Raw genomic sequence first — 23,948 nt, 5'->3', positions numbered from 1 at the left:
CGCATCGGACTTGTCAGTCACCAACGAGCCTGCAGCAGACGTGGACATACCCCTCCATAAATCTTCATCTGCGAAGCCAAGCCAAAGAAGAAAGATTAAACGAGAGAACATAGTGATCAAATGGATACCATAAGCGAGCTTATCCTGAACTTAACTCTTTGTCCAAATTACCTGGTCATTGCGTTCAATGATTTGAAAGAGCAGAAGTTTAATTCAGCATCAATTCTGAGGTTGTAAAAAAAATATGAAGGGCTTATTTTCCATTTGGAGTTATCTGTTTCTTTTCAAAGCAGCAAGTTAGAGAATTTAACATCTTTGATGCACAGATGTATCGGGAGCATATTCTAGCTTATCACTTAAAATAATTGAAACTAAATAAAATAGAGGTTAGCACTTGTTTACAGTGCCAGCAATCGGGATCGGACTTGGGTTCGAATCCCACACTGTCTGTAAGGAGTCTGTACATTTTCCCCGTCTGTGTGGGTTTTCTCCGGGAGCTCCGGATTCCTTCCATCTTTCAAAATGTACCATGGTGTAGGTAAATGGGGTGTAATTGGGCGACGCCGACTCAAGGGCCGAAATGGCCAGTTACCGTGCTATATGTCTAAATTAAAAAATAAATGATGGCAATGAGATTCTTCACAAACAATTGATTAATAAAGGCTTCTCAATCATATGAACATTCCATTTCTACAATTCGAAATTGGTTCATGCTTGCCCACCAATTGAAACATACCAGAGGGATTGAATGTTACACCCCAACATTCTGGTGACACTCCATCTTACTTTCACATGAGTGGTAATATGCACAGCCACTAGGCATCTCCCAGCAGGTCAACAGTGAAATCAGGGTCAGGCCAATTCAAGACTGGTAGTAGTCCTCCTAGGAGATTGGGAATGAATGAAAGGGACGAGTGAAGATAATTGGGAGAGACTAGAGGAGGTAGTGATTAGAAGGGTACAAAGAGAGATCCAGCTAGTGACCAGGAAATAGTGGGGACAATTAGAGGCAGGAAGAAGGAAATTGGAAGGATGTGACTATTGAGTCATTAGGTCCTTTCAAACTGCCATGTAAAATGGGGTTAACCAGGAAATTTGCATGGTTAATGACCCAGGTACATGGGTCAACCCAGTCAGAACCCAACCAGGTCCATGACCTACCTCAGGAGTGGCATCCTGCTCCGGAAGTTTGAAAGGGGAAATGGTCTATCCAATTACAGGAAAACCCCTGGCTGAGGTGCCACTGCCACGGAGCGGGGGGGGGGGGGGGGGAAGATACGTTGCTTCCATAGGGGGAAAGAGGTTGCTTCCAAAGGGGGAGGGGTACCATAATTGGGGGGGGGGGGGTGGAAGAGAGATCATTGCCGCGGGGCCTGGGGGGAAGAGAGGGGAGCCACGAATGGGGGAGGTCACTGTTGCAGGGGGAGAGATGGTAGAGGTGGCAACTGATGGAAAGGGCGACTGTCTGGGGGGGGTGGTGATTGACAGTGGGAGTAGCGACTGGTGGCCAGTGGGGGGGGGGGGGGGCCTGACTGCTGATATTTCCTGTGAATGCGTGAAGCATCACTTACTGTGTCATTGCAGGAGCGGGATCCCCCTGTGATTTGAAAGGTGCTTCCAGCACCTTTGCCCTAGTAATTGCACCCTGGTCCCAGGAGGGCGAACCAGGTGCTGCAATTTGAAAGGGGCTACTGAATATATTCTAAAAGGGTGTAGAGGGAGGCCGATTATCAAATTCAAATGGTCTTATTAAATGATGGAGCAGGTTCCAGGGGACAAGACACCTACTTCCATTCCTTGTTCTTTTGATTGGGGGAAGAAGGGGTGATGGGGGAGAAAGTTTTGGGGTAGAGAAAATATGCTGGGTGGTGGGGATGACGTTCAGTTTGCAGGTATGTACTTTGTTTTTGATGGAAGCCTCGTGTGGTTATTTGAAAGATTGTTGATACAAACAGCAAACAGTTTAAAAAAGTCATAGTGTGAAGTGAGCCCCAACTTGCAAGTGCAAGTGGTCCAATCCCCATTTTAGGTGCAGCCCCTAAATTTTACTACTATGCAGGCACTGGCATTATATAGGGTCTGAAGAACTGAACAATGGTCATGGCACCAACGAATATTGGAGGGCAGGATTAGGAATCTGCTGAAGCTTGGAGTTTGACAGTGTATGTGATGGAGAGACACAATAATTATGCATGCAGTTTATGCCACATTGCAATCTGTTTCCTGGGCTTGGTCAGCATTTCCTCCCAGTGGCTTAATTCTAAGTCACTGCAATTCATACCCAGGTTACATTTCCCCAGCAGGTGATTTTGTCCTGTACAGTCCTGATTCAACAACTCCAGTTCAAGGCTGGATTTACAAAGCATTTCATAAGGAACCTCGAACATTATCATTTCATTCCAGACTGGGTTGATCTTGTGCTTAACATGTCTTGTATGTTTTCTTTTCAGCTTCAGTGACTGGTGCATTAGAGTGAGTTTGATTGACAGATCTACAAGAACCAAATGGCACATGATTAGAGCATAGGTGAGGTAACATACTCAATACATTAAAAGTGTGAAACTGACACACAAAACGATACTCCTCAGAATCTACATAATACCTACTACTTTTAATAAATTATCTTTTCCTGTCAGATTCTTCTATGAACATTTTAGTTAGAAAATAAAATGCCAATAATTTAGTCTGAGTTAATTCATGTGATTACCCGTGATTATTGAATTGCTATTTATACTTGCTGGTTGTGTGTAATGTTCCTGAAGGATATCATACATTACCAGTGAATTCAAAGCAGCATGTCACCAATCCTGACGATGCCTCCAACCCATCTCAAACTAGCTGAAAATTGTACTCAAGGGAAGTTGCAAAGACCGAAATGTCACAGGAGCCCGCTCTTAGTTTGATCAATGACTCTTCATTCTGTGCAAGACGCTGTTTATTTATGGGGGTACACAGAATACACGTCTAAACTCAAATGATCCTGTTCCTAAGCAGATGTTGATCCATTGTGATAAGTGTAAAATTTTTGAAGCCTCGCTGATTCATATGTACTGGAAATATCCTAAATTAGGATGATATTGGGAGAATATCTTTCATTCTCTATCAACGATTTTTAAGATTAACTTAGATCCATAACCTTTAACTTATTAGAAAGCAAACAGAAGGGCAACAATCGCAACAGATTCCAAAAGTTTGCACACAGGATTTCGAAGTCCATTCATAGTTTCATAATTCTGTTATAGGAAAGTTGGTGGTGGCTTGGTGAATGGGTCATTGAAAAGGAAAGCTAATTTCACTTTTGATTAAACAAACTGGAGACATTTGATGCAACCAAATTGGTTTAGTTTTTCGCATGAACTGGATAAACTTTTGTTGGCATCTCAAGAGAAGGTTTTAGCTTTGAACACGTTGATAGCCAGACGAGCAGTTTTAATGAAATGGAAAGATGAATTCTCACCGACTCATGCACAGTGTAATGTCATATCGAGGCTTAGAGAAAATTAGATCTAATATTAAAGATAGAAAGTTACAGTTTGAAAAGGTATGGGGTCCATTTATAGAACACTATCACCATTGGTAGTTTTAGATGATTTGGGTGCTCTCGTGCTGATCGGTCTGTCTTCTGGAGGTCGCGACTTGATCCATTTTGGTAGTTTTCCTGTGGTTTGATTAAGTAATCTTGATTAGAGGGAGGGGCTTTAGGTTTTTTTAGATAAATGGATTTATTGGGCTTAATTATGATTATCCTAGATGATATCCTTTTAGATATTTTATCAAGGTATAATGTGGATTGGTATAATATTATTTAGCTCATCTATACACATAATCATTTTATCAATCACATTTAATAATTATGAATAAAAGTTGAAATTTGTTGTATTGTGCCTTTATTTTAATTATATGGTATGTATATGTGATCATATTGCTTTGCTTTATCAATATATATGGGATTATTATGTTAAACTCAATAAAAATATTTTAAAAAGAAATGTCACAGGAGCAAACATCCAGTGGCCAATGCGCATCAACGTTGCTGAGATGAGGGAACCTTAACCTGGCCAATAAGACTGCCAATGACAACACCTAGCAGGAAATGGAAACATGTACCCCTTTTACACAACCGCTAAGGCGGGAATTAGCCACCTTTTAACCGCTTCACTTACCTGTGTGAATGCAAGGAATGCGGGATGGGATGGAGGTGGGGGGGCCTTATTTTCAACCGCTAAGGTAGGTAGTATCAAAGCCTATGTTTTTCGACCCAGCTTTTCTTGGTTCAGTGTGAAGAACCCATCCTGGCTTTAAACACAGGTTGTTCACATGCCAATTAAGTGGGATCTTTGGGTAAAAGGGGTAGTGGTCTCAGAACTGCAGCTGTGCACCCACACCATTCACAAGAAATTTTCTGATGCAGTAAACAGTTTGGCCTTTTTACTATTAACTTCCATCCTGAATAGGCCAAACTGCTTTCACACAAAGAGCCTTCCATTATTAAATCCAGGGCTTGTGACAAGAGAGAACTACCGTACTACCGCAATGAGGATCAGCCTAGATTTTGTTCACATGTATTGGGCCAAGATAAGTACCAAAACTCTGCCTAACATTGCCTTCGTTTTAATTTTCTAAAATGACTCTGATTTACTTGGCGTACAGTCTTCCCTGAATGAATATCCATGTAAAGTGTGTAAAAAGGAAATCACTGCAGGAACCTCGATATGACTACAAATCTATTGATTAAGAGAATATTACACATGGATGATGATAGCTTCTTAATATTTTGCAAATGTGCATCAAGGAAAATATTTTTCTGTTTGAGTGTTTTTCGTTTGTTTCCTAAAAAATTAAAAACTACTCTCGGAAGATCTTTCCTGGAACCAACACAGCAATGGCATCATGAAGGATGCCTCTACTTCCTCAGGAGTTTGCGGAGGAGCTAGTGGAGTTGTTCAAGTGAACCGGTACGGACTTGAAGGGCCGACATGGCCTGTTTCCGTGCTGTAAACGGTTATATGGTTATATGTATTGCTGGAAGTATTTGAGCTTTCCTGTGCCAATTTATCTGGTTTGTTTGCTGAGAAGAGGATTTATTTTTAAACAGTTTGAAAAATGATATTACTCACAAATGAGAGAAGGTTCAATCACAAAGGATTAATAAACCATTAATTTCTGCAAAAGCATCGAAGTAGGACGTTTCCCTTGCTCTGGAACATTAAAACTTAGAGCTGGTTCTTACAAGCCTGATCTCAGGGGGCTATTTACTATGCTGATCAGCCAGAAGATGGTAGAATAGCTTCTGATGGCCCTCAGATGCAGAGATAACCTGCTGCAATTAGTTGAGGTCATCCCTGCTCACTGTGTTTGGCCACCACCGACCGGCCAATCTCAGAGCAGTGACGATGACTGATGGCACAGAAGCTGAGCTGATGACGTATCTGGACATTTTTGCTGGAAATTTACTTGCGAGTTGAGGGAGAATAAGAAAGGATGGCGAATGGGAGAACTTGGTATATTATTGATTAGGGTATCCTTGCAGGGCAAGGTGTGAGTTTATATCTGTGGCAGAACCACCTGAAAAGACAGCAAGCTAAAGTTACATCTGAGGGACAGCATAGTGGGGCATCAAGTAGAGTTCCTGCCCTGAAGCTCCAGCGATCCGAGTTCAATGCTGATCACCAGTGCTGCCTGTGTGGAGTTTGCAATGTTTCCCTTTAGACCCCTGACTTCTTCCGATTTCTTTTCATTATCTCAAAGACATGATTAGTTTTTTGGCCACTGTAAATTGCCCCAAGTGCCTGGGTGAGTGGTAGAATAAGAGGGGAATTGATGGGAATGCGGGAGAATAAAATAGGATTAGTGTAAATGGATGCCTCATGGTGGGGTTGGGAAACTTTGATGGACCAAAGAGCCTGTTTCCCTGCTGTACAAATCAGTGACTCTGAACACTCGAGGTCATCAATTGAGGAAACTCCCAGATACTTGGACTGGCCTTCACTTCAGAAGAAATTATGTGACATGGGAGCAAATACTCCCATTTCAAAAATAATTGATTTGAAAGAAAAAAAGATGCGTGAATACACACTGATTTTACCTATCAGATCTTTCAGCTTATCTGTATTTAAGTGCTGTGCCTTCACAATGACAACAACCAGACGATTAGCAGCGGGAAGATAGTTGATGGACAGCAAGATCTCACCATGCGATGTCACCTGCAAAAAAAAAAGCCAGTATTCAAAAATTAAATCTCCTTCAAGAGCACCACCTCTTTCCAAATTCTCCACTTGTAAAAATCATTTTCTTGAGAAACACAAGACTAACATCACATTATAATTCCAAAGTGACTCATCTGAGCAACTCACGAAAACTAAGTTTATTCAAATCTGTAATGAGTTTCCTGGCAATGGCTGCCATTAATTCAAAAGTTGAACAGATCTTTATTCTCCATTTGCTTCTTTAGCATGTAAATGCTAAAGAAGCAAATGCAAATTGAAATCTCATCAAGTTGTCATTCTAGGAAGAGATAAAAATGTGTTTATCACTCCCAATTTTGTTCTCTTTTACAATATTTTTATGAAGGCATCGAAAGGATAAGCTAAAAATGTAAACAAGTGCCATGAGGGTAGATTTACTGCCCGAGATGAATGATTAAAATTCATACAATTTCTATTCTCCAATTGCCCAGTTGTTGAGACTATACAAAGAAATGCTATTTTGGGGTCTGTGTGCAGGCTTTCTGCTACTCTGTGAGGGTCCAGAGGGGAATTGGGGCTGTGATGGCTGGTCAGGTTGGAGATGATGAATCAACACATAGGGTCAAAATCACTTTCCTCCTGCAGGAAGGTTTGGAGGGAAAGAATGATTGGCTCACTTGTCGCATTGGGTGGGAAGGTTGGAGCCTGTTTTTCCAGCCTGGGACTGGATTATGAGATGGAAAAATGCTTCTTGAAAAAATAAGGTTGTAGATTCATTTGGAAGTGCCAATTTAAAAGATTTCTTCAACTCCTTTGCAAGAGACCAAATCTATTTTGTATAGGAGAGGACATCCTTACTGTAAGTTGTGGGTACATCATAAGAAACAAGTACAGTGGGCCATTTGGCCCCTAGTGTCTACTCTCCCTTTTAATGAAGTCATGGTTAATAACTCACCTTGGCATCATTTTTCTGCACTCACTCCAAATCCCTTTATCCCCTTAACTTGCATGAAGCCAAAATAATTTTGTGACCTATTTTTGCTTACATGGACCAGGAAATCTTGTCAGACATTTTGTATAAAGGGTGACATAAGGAGACATAAAGGTATAATTTGTCAAACTTTATCTTTGGTTGCAAGTGATAAAATTATCGCCCCTGTATTCCCCACCTGACATTTGATTGGTTGTAGATAGAAGTCCACTACAGGACAAATCCACTACAGTCCAGACACAGTCATCGGGAAGCTGATGGAAGGCATTGAAAATTGGGTTAAGAAATGTTCATTCACATTTTGGATTTGCCCAGAACATTTGGTTCATATGTGGATAAAAGAGCTAAACTCTGCCGGCAGAATGAAGTGGCTCTCCTTAATATCAAGTTAGAAAGCAGCCCGAATACAACAGGACAACAGTACAGCAGTGGAACTGGCACTTTGGTCCTCCACTGTCATAAAGCCAAATTAAATCTCTGCCTCTTGCATGTGATCTATATCCCTTTCTCCCCTCCATATTTAAGTGTCCATCTAGAAGCCTGTCAAACAATACTATCATATCTACTTCCACCACTACCCCGGAAGCATATTCCAGTCACCTACCACCCTCTGTGCAAAAGACTTGTGCCGCACATTTCCTTTTAAATTTTCTCCCTCTCACCTCTTGTAAGTGACATTTTAACCTGGAAGAAAGGATTCTGGCTATAAGACTAAATCAAGGGGTTAAACCTCCACTGACTGGAGTCATGCCTTGCACGAGCAAAGATGATAGGGTATGACAGAGGTCAATCATCTCAGTCTAGGGATATCAGTGCAAGAGGGGAATGCTCTGGGCCCATCAATCTTCAGCTGCCTCATCAATGATCTTCAAACGCAGAAATGTGAGTGCACAGGACCATTCACAACTCCTCAGAGAATGAAGCAGCCCATGTGTGTGCGCAGCAAGATCTGGGCAATATTCAGTAGTGTGTCACTCCACTCTCCAGAAAGAAAGAATCCCACGTATTATGATCTAGGTTTTGGGATGCTCTGGTAATAAATGGAGTGAATGCTAGTTGTGCTGGTTGGGGTGCCAATCAAGATGTCTGCTTTGTCCTGGATGGTGTCAAGCTCCCTGAATGCTATTGAAGCTGCAGTCAATCTAGGTGAGGCACTTGTGCCCTGAATATTATGGGTATCAGAGATTAGTTACTCACTGCAGGATACTGAGTCTCTGACCTTTCTTGTCACTGCATCTACGTGGCTGGCCCAGTTAAATATCTGCTCCATGATACAAATGTGGGGGTACTTGGCAGGGACAAGTCCTCTGAATCATGAGAAACATTTTGCCGTTATTGTTCGAAACATTGGAACTCTCCACTCAAAGACACTGTGGCATCCCCCACTACAAATTATTTTATTTTAAATATGCATGTACAGTTGTTGGGTAATCCTCTCACACTTTATCCACACTAACAACCAACAAAACATTTCTAGTCTCTCATTTTGTAACACTGATCAATTCTAGAGCATTTTTGTTCCTTGGGGAAAAAAATTCTCATAATTAAATGATCTTGGAATAATGGTTCATTGTTTTTTGAAAGTGGATTCTCATGTAGATAGGGAAGAAGGCTTTTGATATGCTGGCCTTTATAAATGATAGCATAGAATATAGGAGCTGGGAGGTGATGTTGAGACTATTCACGGCTTTGGTGAGGCCAAGTTTGGAATATTGTGTGCAGTTCTGATCCCCAAATTATAGGAAGGATATCAATAAGGTAGAGAGGGTGCAGAGAAGATTTACTAAAATGCTGCCTGGATTGCAGTGTCTAGAATATAGAGAAAGACTGAGTAGACGGAGACTTTATTCATTGGAGCGTAGAAGGTTGAGGGGGGGTATTTGATAGAGGTATATAAAATTATGAGGGGAATAGATAGTGAATATGCTCTTCCCCTTGAGGATAGGAGAGATTAGAATGAGGGGTCATAAGTTAAGTGTTGGGGGCAAAACTTTAGAACTAACTTAAGAGGGAACCTTACTCAGGGAGTGGTGGCTGAGTGGAATGACCTTCTGAAAGAGGTAGTTGCAGCAGGTTCAATTTTGTAATTTAAGAGGAGATTGGATGAGTGCATGGATGTTAAGGGATTAGAGGGTTATGGGCAAGGAGCAAGTAGGTGGGACTAGTGGAGTTCACTTAAATCTGTGCGGTCTAGAAGGGCTGATATGGCACGTTTCCATACTGTAATTGATAGACAACAGACTCGCCAAGGCAAATAGCGCCTTTGGAAGACTACACAAAAGAGTCTGGAAAAACAACCAACTGAAAAACCTCACAAAGATTAGCGTATACAGAGCCGTTGTCATACCCACACTCCAGTTCGGCTCCGAATCATGGGTCCTCTACCGGCATCACCTACGGCTCCTAGAACGCTTCCACCAGCATTGTCTCCGCTCCATCCTCAACATTCATTGGAGTGACTTCATCCCTAACATCGAAGTACTCGAGATGGCAGAGGCCGACAGCATCGAATCCACGCTGCTGAAGATCCAACTGCGCTGGGCAGGTCATGTCTCCAGAATGGAGGTCCATCGCCTTCCCAAGATCGTGTTATATGGCGAGCTCTCCACTGGCCACCGTGACAGAGGTGCACCAAAGAAGAGGTACAAGGACTGCCTAAAGAAATCTCTTGGTGCCTGCCACATTGACCACCGCCAGTGGGCTGATATCGCCTCAAACCGTGCATCTTGGCGCCTCACAGTTCGGCAGGCAGCAGCCTCCTTTGAATAAGACCACAGAGCCCACCTCACTGACAAAAGACAAAGGAGGAAAAACCCAACACCCAACCCCAACCAACCAATTTTCCCCTGCAACCGTGTCTGCCTGTCCCGCATCGGACTTGTCAACCACAAACGAGCCTGCAGCTGACGTGGACATTACCCCTCCATAAATCTTCGTCCACGAAGCCAAGCCAAAGAAAAGAAAGATAATATGGTTATAAGGTATCTTCACATTCTACAGTGCTCCTTTGATAATTGTGTAGCTCTGCAGCCCCTGCTTATAAACCTATAATCTCAGAGGTCCCACTGTGCTGCACCTGGCAATATCAGTGTGCAGGCAGAAATGAGGAGGAAAAAAGAAAGATACCTTCTCAGGGGCTGTCAAGCTGATCCAGGAATCTGTTCTTTCTTCCATTGCCACGTCAGATAGCTTGAGCTGAGCTTCCCCCACACAGTCCTGCCTGGAAAACTTATCACAGCAGTAGATGGCCAGCATTAAAGTTCCCTCCTGCTTGTGGTTCTCTAAGAGGGGGAACGTCAGAGTCTGCTGCCAAATTGGGTGCAGGGTATTTGTTTGGATGGAGGTCTCAGCTTTGGCCTTCCCAAGGTTCGTCATCAAAACAGCAACCACGTAACTATCAGAGTATGTCATTCCTTCCACCCTGTTTATGTTCTGGGCTGGAAGACAAGAAAAATGTTAGGACAAAGTTGAGTGTGACCCCATGGCAGCAATATTGTTTATTATCGAATAAATTGGAGAACAATACAGCATAATATGGGCCTTCTGGTGCATGATGATGTGCCAACATATATTGTATAAACCTACTCCACCAATAATCTAACCCTTCCTCCCTCACAGTCCAAAACATTTCATTTTTCTTACACCTTAAATGTCCTTATTTTGTACCAGCCTCCACCACCATCCTTGGCAATGCATTCCAGGCTCCCGCCACTCTCTATGTGAAAAACCTACCTCTAATTTCTCCCTTTTTGAAAGTTTAATAAAGGAGGATCCTGAGAGATGTACAGTGAAGCATTTTCAATCCTGCAAATAACTTTATAGGAAGCTAACCACCATAGTCGAGATCTCGTCTTCCTTCAAAATCTCAATTTCAGAAATGTTTTTAAAAATACTAAATAAAGAAATCAGATTTAAAATTAAAAATGACATTTGGCAAATTTTAATGAGAAGGACAAAATTCAAAAGGTTTTCTCCATTGAAATACAGGGATTCTTGTCAAGATGCTGGCCGTGCATTTCCCCCCTTTAACTCCCTCTTCCAAGAGGGATTTGACTGCAATCACTGCACTGTGGTAAAGTTTTAAAGAGGAGATTTGGAACTTTAGGATAAAAATCTAGGTGTCCAGTTAATGAAGGATGTTAGTGATGGATCTTTTCTGCTGGTGACTGGCAAAGCAATGGAATGGTTCTGAGTTTTTAGAAAAAGTTACAAATTAAATTTAACGGGGAGGCTGGAACAAATTTCTTGACAGACAATATGTTTAGGAAGTGGGATACTTTGCTACACGAGTACTTTTAAAAGATATAGCAAGTGGGGAACAGGATGAAAGTTAAATGGATAATGATAAAAAGCAGTCCAGATTTGGACCATAAAGTATTTTGGCCTTTGAGTACTTCAGAAATAGTATAGACAAAAAAGGCACAGTCCAAGATGAAAGCACACATTCTAATTTCCTTATTTCCTTTCTGTAGATGGCTAACAGAAACCAGAGAAATTGATGTTAATGCCATCCGGTTGGAATGGAATACAAGGTGTTGTTCCTCAATTTCTGGGTGGTCTCTATCTTTAAAGTGTGTGAGACCATGGAGAGACATGCTGGCAAGGGAATGGGATGGGGAATTGGTGGCCTCTGGGAGATCCTAGTCTATTGCTGCAGACAGAGTTGATGTGCTCGATAAAATTATCTCCCACTCTGCATCCAGTCTCTCCAATGTAGGGGAAACCACAACAGGAGCACCACATGCAGTAGATGGCCTGCAGATTCAGAAATGAAGTGCTGTTTGGGGCCCCGAATGTTGGCAAGGGAGGAGGTGTGGCCACAAGGGCAGCACTGCCAGTGGTCACATGGGAAGGTGCCAAAGGGAAAAGGAAAGATGTGCCTGGTGGTGGGATCACGTAGCAAGTAGTGAAAATGATGGAGGATGATATGTGGATGCGGAGGCTGGTGGGGTCAAGGGAAGATATGCAGGTAATGGAGGATTTGCAGGTGAGGGACGAGTTGGTGGTGGTAGAGGGAAAGTCACGTTTTCTAAAGGAGGAGGATATCTTGGTTGACCTGGCATGGAAGACCTCAATTGCTGCCAACTTCTACCCTGACCTCAAATTCACTTGGTTCATTTCTTCTCGCTCCATCTTGGAAGATAAACTCTCGACAGACATCTTCTACAAACTCTTTCAATTCCTCCACCTCTGTCACATCTGATCCCTTAAAGAAAAGCTCAGACCCGAAACGTTGATTATATACCTTTACCTCCTTTGGATGCTGCAAGACCTGCTGAGTTCCTCCAGCATTTCTGGTTTTAACTTGGCAGAATAATAGTTTGGCACAGACTAGAAGGGCCAAAAAGTATTTTTCTGTACTGTAATGTTCTATGGTCCTTGTTCAATAATATTCCTTTTGAACGGCAAGGACCTTGTTTCAGCCAAAACAGATTAGATTCATTGTATGACTAAGGTTGTCCGAAAATGTGTTCCAATGTGATGATATCCTGCCAAGCTTAAAGTTCAAGTTTAATAATACTGGTCACCTTTCTGCTTATTATTGTTTCATGGTAGGGGACCTTACTCAGAGTAACAGCAAATCTACCAATTGAGTCATTACTAATTTTAGCTTTAAGTACTAACTTTCCCTTTTACATTGTGCTCTCAATGATACTGAACCAACTTTACCTTCAATAATGGTGAGATAGAGTTCCAACTTGTGGTGGTTGAATTGCATTCCAAAGTGCAGTTTCACATCTTCCATCCAACCCTCAGATATTTCACTCTCCACATCTGACAGAGATGCAGTGTCAATGGCAGCTGAAATTGAACAGAAAGAAGGAATAGTAATTAGCTCTGATTTTGGCAAAGCACATGCTGCAGGCCCTAATGCAACTTTATCAAAGAACTTCTCATCATGGCAGCCGCAACCTTTCCAGATGCAGTGGTCTCCAAACTTCACTCCATCTTGTGAGATCCTTCAAATGGAATTGTGATATTTTAAGCCCCTCAGGGGCTACATCAGGCCCCATAATCACATGACCTACTGAGAATTTCTAATATTTTCTTTTTCTACTTCAGATTTCCAACATTGGCATTATTTTCTATGATATGAAAGGACATTTTCTGTCCTTCTGACTTGACATCAGTTAACCTCAAGGTTCGTAATCAGGCTAGAAGAATCTTTAAAGGACCAGATGATTTCATCTAAAACGCACAAAATGGTGGAGAAGTTCAGCAGATCAAACGTGTCCTTTATGTAGCAAAGGTAAAGATCATAACCAACGTTTTGGGCCTGTGCCCTTCATCAAGGCACGAGAGAATGCCGACAAGGATTCGAACAAAAGAGATGGGGGAAATGGGGTGGTGGGAGGTTGGCAAAAGCAGGTGATTATAGGTGGAGAAAGGAGGGGGGGAACAGCAGCAATTAGGGGGAGGGGGATGGCTGGGTGGATAGGAGAACTGGAGGAGTCTCCAGGTGGCGCTCATGGAGTGAACACGTTTTGGTTTTTGCTCCATAAAATATACTATTTTTAACCTGTATCCACCTTTAAACTAACTTCACAGAAGTCAGAAAGGAGAACTGGAAAGACAGGAAAAGGGGGGAGGGGGAAAGAAAAGGCAAGCGGGTTTAGTAAAGTCAATGTTAATGCCATCTGGCTGGAGAGTGCCCAGATGGAAAATAAAGATGCTGTTTGACCTGCTGAGCTTCTCCAGTGTTTCGTGTGCTTTTTATTCCAGCCATGGTGTCTACAGATTTTTGTGATTTACAGTTGATTTCATCTGGTCTTCAATAACACAATCATTATAGTTAAAAATTTTCCCAAAATATCACATGACTATAGAACCACAGATCAATAATGCCCCTTAAAGCTTATCTGGGTGGAGCTTAGTCCGTAGTCTGTAAGAACAGTGCTGAGGTGGAGATAAACAGCTTTGAAGTTCCTAGGAATGAATATCTCCAATGACCTGACCTGGTCCATCCTCATCAATACAAAGACCAAGAAAGCACACAAGTGCTTCTTCTTCCGCAGAAAATCCGAGGAAATTTGGTGTGCATGTCTACAGCTGCACAATTGAAAGCATCGTGTCAGGGAGCATCACTGTGTGTTCACCCAAGACTGCAAGACACTGCAGATTGTTGTGGAAGTAGCTCAAGGCATCACACATACTTCTCCTACTCTCCATGGACTCCATCTATATAACTCTCTCACTGCCTTGGAAAAGCAGTCAACAGAATAAAAGCACTCAGCCACCCCTGTCAGGAAGAAGATTCATGTGGACATCACACAGCACCAGATTCAAGGACAGTTTCTTTCCTGTCATTATTAGACTCCTGAATAAACCTCACAGTCATAAAATTATACTGCTTTTGCTTCATGCCATCTTATCTCTGTATTTCTATACTGTGTCCTGCTTGTTCTGTTTGAGATGTGGCGTTGGGCTTCTTGCAAAACAAACTTTATCATTACATCTCAGTACATGTGGCAATAAACTTGAAACTGAACCGTCCAAACAGAACTGTCCAAACTTCTCCAGCCATACGTATTCTCCATCTTGCTGGAAGATTCTGTGGTTATAGTAAACTTGCACAAAAGCTGAAAGTCTACTGGTTAATTCCCTGAACACTCATTAACATAGTCCAACTTAATTTATTGTCCCTATATTCTCCATTCTTTCTCCTCACTTTTAATTGTTTTGACTGGTGGAGACTGTAAAAATTCATCAACCCATTCCTGCACATAAGCCTCCCTTCCAAAAACTTGAGAGCCTCGTCTCCCCTGGCTTTACACATCCAAAAGCCCATCCTTCGAAAATTCCACAGCACCATCATAATCCTTCCCTTCCTTCCAAGCGACAATTCCTCTGCCACATCCTATCTACCTTGCAAACTCTCCCAAACAGACTCCCCTTACCTTATTGTGCAAGCGAAAGAGATAAATACCTGTCCTTTTACCTCCATCCGTACCAAATATCTGAGCTTGTCACCACTCTTTCAAGCTGTATTTAATGCTGATATGATCTCCTCTAAATTGAGGCTAATATGGTGGATGGGGTGACCGCATTACTCTATAGACTTCACAACCATTAACCTGAGCTTCCGGCCACCTTTTCTTCATCCTGTGATCACTCTGCCCTTCTGCTCAACGTAGATTAGAGGAATAAAACCTCAGCCCTTGATTAACTACCTAACCCTTTTGGATTCTACGTAGTTCAATAAAATCTCAGACAATGATTCTCTATTGTTCCTCTCCTCAAGACACAAATTTTGTTTCTTTTCTTCACCTGTTCTTTTTCTTTTTCAAATATTTTAATTGTTTTTTTTAATAATAAGAAACTCTAAAGTACATATAATCTTAAACAAAAGTATGGCATTAATCATATCATGTATGTATACATTTCCAACATAAATTAAAAAATCAGAAAAGCATAAGTAAAGTTAAGCATTAAGTAGAACATCTATAAAGTGCAACTAAAATGTCATTATATATACAGAGAGAGAAAAAACACAACCAAAGTAGGAATCTTCACCTGTTAACTTACCCTGTTAACAACCATATAACATATAACCATATAACAATTTGTCTTGTCCTATCATTCCTTTGGTTGTAGTCCCTCCTACATTCTGTGATTATCACAGAACCCTTCTTGCTTTATTTACCCCTTTCCTTAACTTTACTTAAGAAAATGAATCCTGTCTAATTTCTCTCAGTTCTGATGAGAAATCATTGATTTGAAACACTAATTCTGTAACTCCCTTAGTGCCATGTAACACCAGCATTTCCTCCATCCACCATCAGTTAGCTGTTGACTGGATAAAATGCCTGGCAACATCACAGGGCTGTACTGCACAACAGGTCCTTCAACCTATTGAGTCTGAATTCCATTTTTAAAAAATCTTCTTCCATTCCCATCAATACCCCACAAATTCCAAAGCTTACCGAAACACAAGGGGCATTTCTTTCAGTGGTCAATTAACCAACATCTTTGGAAGGAAACTAGACTGAATGGAGGATGTCTACATAATGATAGGGAGAATGGAGGATGTCTACATAATGATAGGGAGAATGGAGGATGTCTACATAATGATAGAGAGAATGGAGGATGTCTACATAATGATAGGGAGAATGGAGGATGTCTACATAATGATAGGGAGAATGGAGGATGTCTACATAATGATAGGGAGAATGGAGGATGTCTACATAATGATAGGGAGAATGGAGGATGTCTACATAATGATAGGCAGAATGGAGGATGTCTACATAATGATAGGGAGAATGGAGGATGTCTACATAATGATAGGGAGAATGGAGGATGTCTACATAATGATAGGGAGAATGGAGGATGTCTACATAATGATAGGGAGAATGAAGGATGTCTACATAATGATAGGGAGAATGGAGGATGTCTACATAATGATAGGGAGAATGGAGGATGTCTACATAATGATAGGGAGAATGGAGGATGTCTGCATAATGATAGGGAGAATGGAGAATGTCTACATAATGATAGGGAGAATGTGCAGAGAGCACCAGAGGTCATGATCAAGCTCAGTTCACTGGAGCTATACTGGATTAGATTTTCATCTTCCTTCTAAGATGTCACTAAGTTCTTAATTACACATTGGTATTACAAAAGACAGTCATATTTCAAACCCTTACCCTCAATTACTGTACAACAGCCAACATCAGAATTGCCTCTGGAGCCATAATATTGATGTAGTTGTGTTAAGTTTTAGGTCGGGATGGAAGTTGGCAGAAAAGTGGATGAAGTCAAATGTGAAGTTGATGATGAGAGATTTGAAAATGGTAATGCAATTGAATGACAAGGAGAAATGGTTGGACTCTATTCAATTAAAAACACTACTGAAATGCTGGATGAACTCAGCTGGCCTTTTCAGCATCCTTATGAGACAAAGATACATCGCTGATATTTCAGACCTGAGCCCTTCTTCGAGGAATAAGCAGAATAAACCAGAAGGAGGAAATCTCAGAAAGCCTCAGAATTCAGACAATGTTGGCTGGGGGAGGAATCCAGACCAACAAAAGGTGTTGATTGGACATGAAAAGGGATGGTAAGAATTTATCAAGTTTGTGCGAAAGGAGAAGTAATGGAGAGAAAGAGCTAGGGGAAGGTGACAGGAGAAGGGTGGGTGGGGGGGGGGAGGTTTAATGAAAGCCAGAGAAATCAATATTAATGCATCTGGTTGGAGGGTACCCAGTCAGAGATAAAGTGTTGTTCCTCCAATTTGCGGATGGTCTCAGTCTGGCAGCGCATGAGACCATGAACAGACATGTCAGCAAGAGAATGGGATGGAAAATTAAAATGGGTGGCCACTGGGAGATCCATGCTATTGTGGCGGATGGAGCGAGATGCTCAACAAAGCAATCTCCCAGTGTGCATCCAGTTACTCCGATGGAGACCACAGCGGGAGCACCCAATGTAGTAGATGACCCCTGCAGAATCACAAGTAAAATATTCCTTCACTTGGAAGAATTGTTTGGTGCCCCAAATTGGTGTGGGCGCAAATGGAGCATCTCCTGTGGTCCCAAGGGGATGAATGGTGGGGAAGGAGGAGTGGGCAAGGGAGTCACAGAGGGAGTGGTCTCTGTGGTAGATGGAGAGGGGAATATGTGTCTAGTGGGGGGGATCACATAGTAGGTGGCGGAAACGGCTGAGAAGGTTGTGCTGGATGCAGAGGCTGGAGGGGTGGTGGTAGGTGAGGACAAGAGGAATCCTGTCCTTGTTGTGCGTGGGGGTGGAGAGGGCCAGGGCAAATGTGCAGGTAATGGAGGATATGTTGGTGAGTGCCGAGTTGATGGTGGTAGAGGGAAAGCCATGCTGTTTGAAGGAGGAGGAGGACACCTCTGATGGTCTGGCATGGAAGTCCAAATCCTGGGTGCAGATGTGATGGAGACGGTGGAATTATGGGAATGGAATGGAATTCCTACAGGGGACAGGGTGGGAAGAGATGCAGTCGAGGTGGCTGTGGGAGTTGGTCGGTTTATAGAAGATGCCTGTCGAGAGTTTGTCTCCCGAGATGGAGACCGAGAGATAGAGGAAAGGGAAAGTGTTGCTAGAGATGGAGCACTGACCTCTATCTGGCTGAAGCCAGGCAACAACTCTCAGACACCTCCTCTTACTTACTTATCTCCCCAACAACACCTCACCATAACTCATCAAACCATTGTTTCATGCACACTCAAATGTGAACTCATTACTTACAGTCACCTCCCTCCCTGGCATGACCTTATTGTTTCCCAACCCTGTACCTCCTACCCAAGATCCACAAACCAAATTGTCCCGGAAGACCTATCGTGTCCACGTGCTCCTGCCCCACTGAATTGGTCTCTGCTTACCTCAACTCTGTTTTGTCTCCCCAAGTCCAGTCCCTCCCCACCTACATCCAGGACACTTTACATGCCCTCCATCACTTCAACAACTTCCAGTTCCCTGAATTCGATCACCTCATGTTTACCATGGACATCTAATCCTTATACACTTCCATCCCTCATGCTGAAGGCCTCAAAGCTCTTGGTTTCTTTCTGAATAATAGAACCAACCAGTCCAACTCCTCCACCACCACCCTCTTCTGGCATGCAGATCTTGTCTTTACGCTGAATAATCTCTCCTTTGACTCATCCCACTTTCTCCAGGTTAAAGGGTACTCTGCCTTTTTGTTGGGTACGTAGAGCAATCCATGCTGACACAGGCAAGGCCCCTCAGCTCTTCCTCCTGTACATCAATGACTACTTTGGTGCTGCCTCATGTACCCATGATGAGCTCGTTGACTTCATCCACTTTTCTGCCAACTTCCATCCCAACCTAAAATTCACTTCATCCATCTGTGGAGCAACAATCTCCCCTTCCTTGATCTCTCTGTCTCCATCTCAGGAGACAAACTCTTGGCTAACATCTTCTATAAACCCATCAACTCCCACAGCATTCACTCAATTCCTCTGTCTCTGTCTATTCTGCACCCAGGATGAGGATTTCCATGCCAGATCATCAGAGATGTCCTCCTTTTTTAAACAATCTGGCTTTCCCTCTACCACCATCAATTCAGGGCTCTCCTGCATATCGTCCATTACCCGCACATCTGCCCTGCCTCCCTCCACCCCCACGCATAACAAGGATAGGATTCTTCTTGTCCTCACCTACCATCCCACCAGCCTCCGCATCCACCACATCCTTCTCTGCCATTTTCATCCACCTACTACATGACCCCACCACTAGACACATATTTCCCCCCTCCTCCCCTCTCCGCCTTCCGCAGAGACAACTCCCTCTGTGACTCCCTTGTCCACTTCTCCCTCCCCACCAATCGTCCCCTTGGGACCTACCCCTGTAACCGCAGGAGGTGCTCCACTTACGCCCACAACTCCTCCCTCACTACCATTCGAAGTCGCAAACAGTCCTTCCAAGTGAAGCAACATTTTACCTGTGAATCATCGGAAAGACTAGATGCAGACTGAGAGATCGATTTGTTGAGCACCCAGGTCTGTCCATCGCAATATCGTGGATTTCCACTCATTTCAATTCTCCATCATATTTCATTGCTGGCATGTCTGTCCATGATCTCATACTGCCAGAGTGAGACCACCCACAAATTGGAGGAACAACTCCTCATCTCCCGACTGGGCACCCTCCAAGCTGGATGGTATTAATAGCGACTTCTCTGGCTTTTGTTAAACCCCTGCTCCCCCATCACCTTCCCCGAGCTCTTTCTCTCCATTAATTCTCCTTTCGCACTAAACATAAATTCTTACCTCTCCTTTATCATATCTAATTAACACCTTTTGTTGGTCTGGATTCCTCCCCCAGCCAGCATTGTCTGAATTCTGAGATTTCCTGCTTCTGACCTGTTCTGCTTATTCCTTGAGGAAAGGCTCAGGCCCGAAACGACAGCAATGTATCTTTGTCTCCTGTAGAGGCTGAAAAGACCGGCTGAGTTTCTCCAGCATCTTGGTGTGCATTTTGCTCCAATCACAGCATCTGCAGACTTTTGCATTTCATTCTGGACTCTATTTAATTCCCTTGAATAAATGACCCTGAATCTCTGCTTGATACTCTACATTTAGGGAAGAAGGTTCTGAGGATTTACACTATTTCACTATGTGACCAAACAAGCCAACAGGCAGATGTAATGTCACACTACATAAAAGGAAAAATGGGAGATTAATGATGCACATTTATGCATCAATATTTTAAAATGATGTATGTCTTTATTTGATGCTATGGATTCTGTTTCAGTTTTTAAAAACAATATTTCCTCAACTTATGTTATATCCCAGAACAGTGGACTGTCATAGCTTTATACAGTTTCACATTGGATGGGGTTGCTCTATTCTTGCTGACACAGAGCCACTGCAAGTTTTTTTCTGTAGCCCTGATGATAAGTAATAATAGAGCATGTTTTCCTGATGGCGCAGCATGTTCAAACATAGAGAAGACCAGGTGCTCCGCACACCCTTGCACCTGCTACCTTACCGCTTCTGGAAATAACAAACAGATCTTCAGTTGAATCCACCATTGAGGTGGAGATGTTGGCCCCCTCCATTCCGGTAGGCAGACGGTCAACTGTCATTTCTAAGCTGTAGTCAGTGTAATTGATGAACTCTGGTGAGGTTATCATTTGCTTGGGGCCGTAGATTTTAGGTAATGTTAACCAGGTCCTTGGCTGGACTGGCTCCATTGTCTTCTTCACTCTAAACTGTAACAGCAATAAAAGAACATGAGATTTATTTGGGCCCTTATTAAAAGTCACTTAATCTGTAACCCTCTGACACCTTCTGCGTTCAGGCAAAGTTTGGATATTATGTAACATATTGATTTTTTTTTCAAATATGTGTACCGACCCTCGACTTCACCCATTTCCTTCCTCTGCTCTACTCATAATTAAGTTGTACATAGAATGTGATATTCTTCTTTTTTCTTTCTTTGGCTTGGCTTCGCGGACGAAGATTTATGGAGGGGGTAAAAAGTCCACGTCAGCTGCAGGCTCGTTTGTGGCTGACAAATACAGGGTGATGCAGCATGGGATATAGGATGAAAGCCCATGGGAAGTTGGGTGGAATAACAGCCACAGAGTTTCAGCCAAGAACAATGGGCAGAGAATCCACAAAGAGAGGGTGACAGAGGTGGGGGAGGAAACTGCCACTGTCAATCAGAATGCCAGGGAGGAGTCACCCACTGTGGTGGTACACCACCGGCCTACTGCAGGGGGCATCCTCTGTACCTGCAGGAAGGTAAGGGGACAGGACAACACCTGGCCAGACTGTCAATCAGTTGGCCTGAAGGGATCAAGCCCCACCCGGTCGGGTATCAATCACCCTCTGGGATATAAGCCTACGCCAGCCTCCCGAGGCCTCATTTCGAGTTGCTGCAGCCACAGCCAGCCTGGCTCTGTGGAAGTCTTTGTGGATTAAAGCCTGTTGTACAGTCTTTACCTTGTGTGTGTCTGATTCTGTCTAACAGTGCACCACTCCCATAGAGGTAATGACAGGGAGGGAATATGTAAACCACCGTTAAGGTTGAGAATACACCATGGGTAAGGGTAGGAGAGTGGAAGAAGGACCCACAGTGGGAAAAGATAGGGGAAAAACATTTGTGAATCCCATAGTAGGTAAAAAATAGGGGGAAGAATGGGTCAGGCAAGAGAACTCACACAGTAAGCACTAGTAAGGACAGGACATGGAACCACACTGGCTGAGGAAAGGCAGAGGAAGCTCACTGGCCTTGGATGGGTTTTGTTTGGTGCAGTGAACACCCAGAATTGGTGCTCTCTTCAGCCCATAAATGGCAAGCGGTACCCACAGTGAGTATGAGCAGAGTTGGGGCTGTGTGGAAGTAGGGACAGAGATGAGAGTAGCTGCACTGGCCATTCACATCTCCCCAGAAGATCATGTGAAATTGGCTACATCATGTATGAAACACTGGCTGGTTTACATTCAGAATGAAGCATCTGTGCAGGACCTTGTATAGTTTATAAGCACCCAAGACGTAGCAGTAGGAGTGGCCCATTCAACCCTTCACCTTTGCATGAACATGGCTCAGGCCATCATACATACTTCCCTTCACCTCCTGCTATCTTGGAGAAACAGCCGACAAATTAAAAGATAATCCAACCCCACCTTTACTCTTCCCCCTCATCAAGAAAAAGATTCAAGAATGTGAGATAATGCTCCACGAGATTCATCGACTCCATGTCTCACCTTCCCTGTCTCGATAAAACAGCCCATGTATAAAAGCCTCATCGCACCCCAGCCACACTTTCTTCCATTACCTGCTCTCAGGCAGAAGATTCATGAATGTTTGATCACGGACCACCAGATTCAAGGACAGATTATTTCGCGCAGTTGTTAGTCTCCTGAGTAAACGCTAAAATAGTAAAATGGTGCTGCCATTGCTCCATACCAACTTGTCTCCCTCTCTAACTGCATTTTTGTACTGCGCCTTACTTGTTATACCTTGTGTAAAACATCTACTGGTCTGCTTGCAAAACCACCTCTATCGCTGTATCTTGATGTATGTGACAATAAACTTGTTCTCATATTCAAAAAGATTAAAGCTGATCTTTTACCCTAAAAATGCTTTCCTGCACTTACCCCATATCTCACCATCCCTTGAATATCCAAGTCTTGACATGACTTATGCACTCTGTGTCTGCACCTCCATTGCTCCTTAGAGAGTTCTGAAGATTTAGTACCATTTGTGTTATGAAATTTCTTTTTAATTCTATCTCACAAGTTTGGCCCTTGATTAGATTCATGGATTAAGACACCCCCAACCCTGCCAATTTCTGCACTTCTCAGTCTTCTAAATGCTAGTGAGTCTACTTGATCCCTCCACACACCCAACCCCCATCCAAAAATCAATCTGCTGAATCTTTTTTGCAAAGCTTTAAAACAATCTGCTGGAAGAACACAATGGATTGAGCAACATCAGTGGGAGAAAAAGAACAGTCGAAGTTTCAGGCTGGACCCCTTCATTAAGACGTCAACAAGAACCTTTATCATACACTAACGATCACAAGTACATCCTTCCTTGAGTAGGAAGGCCAAATCTGTACACAATATTCTGGGTGTAGCTTCAGCAGAGCTTTGTAATTGCAACAACACAAGTTGATTCAAATACTCTTAAAATAAACCCTAAAATATCATTTTCCTTCTAATTGTAATTGACTACTATGATCACCTTCATCCCATACACTCAAGCTCTTTGGGCAACCCTCTCCCTCAAAATTTTACCTCAATGCTACTCTCCTGCATTATTCCTGAATATACAAAAACTTACCAATTTTCCTTACTCATTGGAGGACCCCTCATGACTCTCTTGTGTAGAGAATTCCAAAGACTTACTCACCTCTGGATGAAGGATTTTTTTTCTCTCTCTATAGAAGGCCTATTGCTTTCCATGGCTAACTGCCAGCTTTACCTGCACATTACTTTTAGTGATTGGAGGATTACACCCGGATTCCTCTCAACACCAACATCTTACAATCTCTCTTCATTGAATTTTATACCTGGCTGACAAAATTAAAATTATCCCAAACTATTAGCAAAGGTGAGAAACAATGGGTTAGGAGAATAATACTTGTCTTGTTGACACCTATTTACATCTTTTAAACCACATTAGAATAATGGGGAAGGTCTGACCTCTCCAACCAAGATGGGCTGCACCTGAACTGGAGAGGGTCTAATATCCCGGCAGGCAGGTTTGGTAGAGTTGTTGGGGAGGGTTTAAACTAGTTTGGCGGGGGGGGTGGGGCGGGGTGGGGGGGGAACTGA

General features: G+C 42.9%; 1 protein-coding gene across 2 annotated transcripts in view; it reads right to left on the bottom strand.

Annotated features, from left to right (window-relative positions):
- Positions 1 to 635: 635 nt before the first annotated feature.
- The window catches only part of syt13 (synaptotagmin XIII), a 38,434-nt gene continuing 15,121 nt past the window's right edge, over positions 636 to 23,948 (bottom strand). For both annotated transcript variants that reach the window (XM_069895797.1, XM_069895790.1), the window contains 5 exons: positions 20,650 to 20,872; positions 12,847 to 12,978; positions 10,303 to 10,613; positions 6,086 to 6,203; positions 636 to 2,491 (listed from right to left, as the gene is read on the bottom strand). In XM_069895797.1, the coding sequence (XP_069751898.1) occupies positions 2,187 to 2,491; positions 6,086 to 6,203; positions 10,303 to 10,613; positions 12,847 to 12,978; positions 20,650 to 20,854 (1,071 nt within the window). In that variant the 5' untranslated portion in view covers positions 20,855 to 20,872 and the 3' untranslated portion in view covers positions 636 to 2,186. The remainder of the gene's footprint in view (positions 2,492 to 6,085; positions 6,204 to 10,302; positions 10,614 to 12,846; positions 12,979 to 20,649; positions 20,873 to 23,948) is intronic.

This window comes from Narcine bancroftii, chromosome 1, assembly GCF_036971445.1.
Source record: "Narcine bancroftii isolate sNarBan1 chromosome 1, sNarBan1.hap1, whole genome shotgun sequence".
In the NCBI taxonomy this organism is placed as follows: Eukaryota; Metazoa; Chordata; class Chondrichthyes; order Torpediniformes; family Narcinidae; genus Narcine; species Narcine bancroftii.
This window is presented reverse-complemented; position numbering and strand designations above follow the sequence as displayed.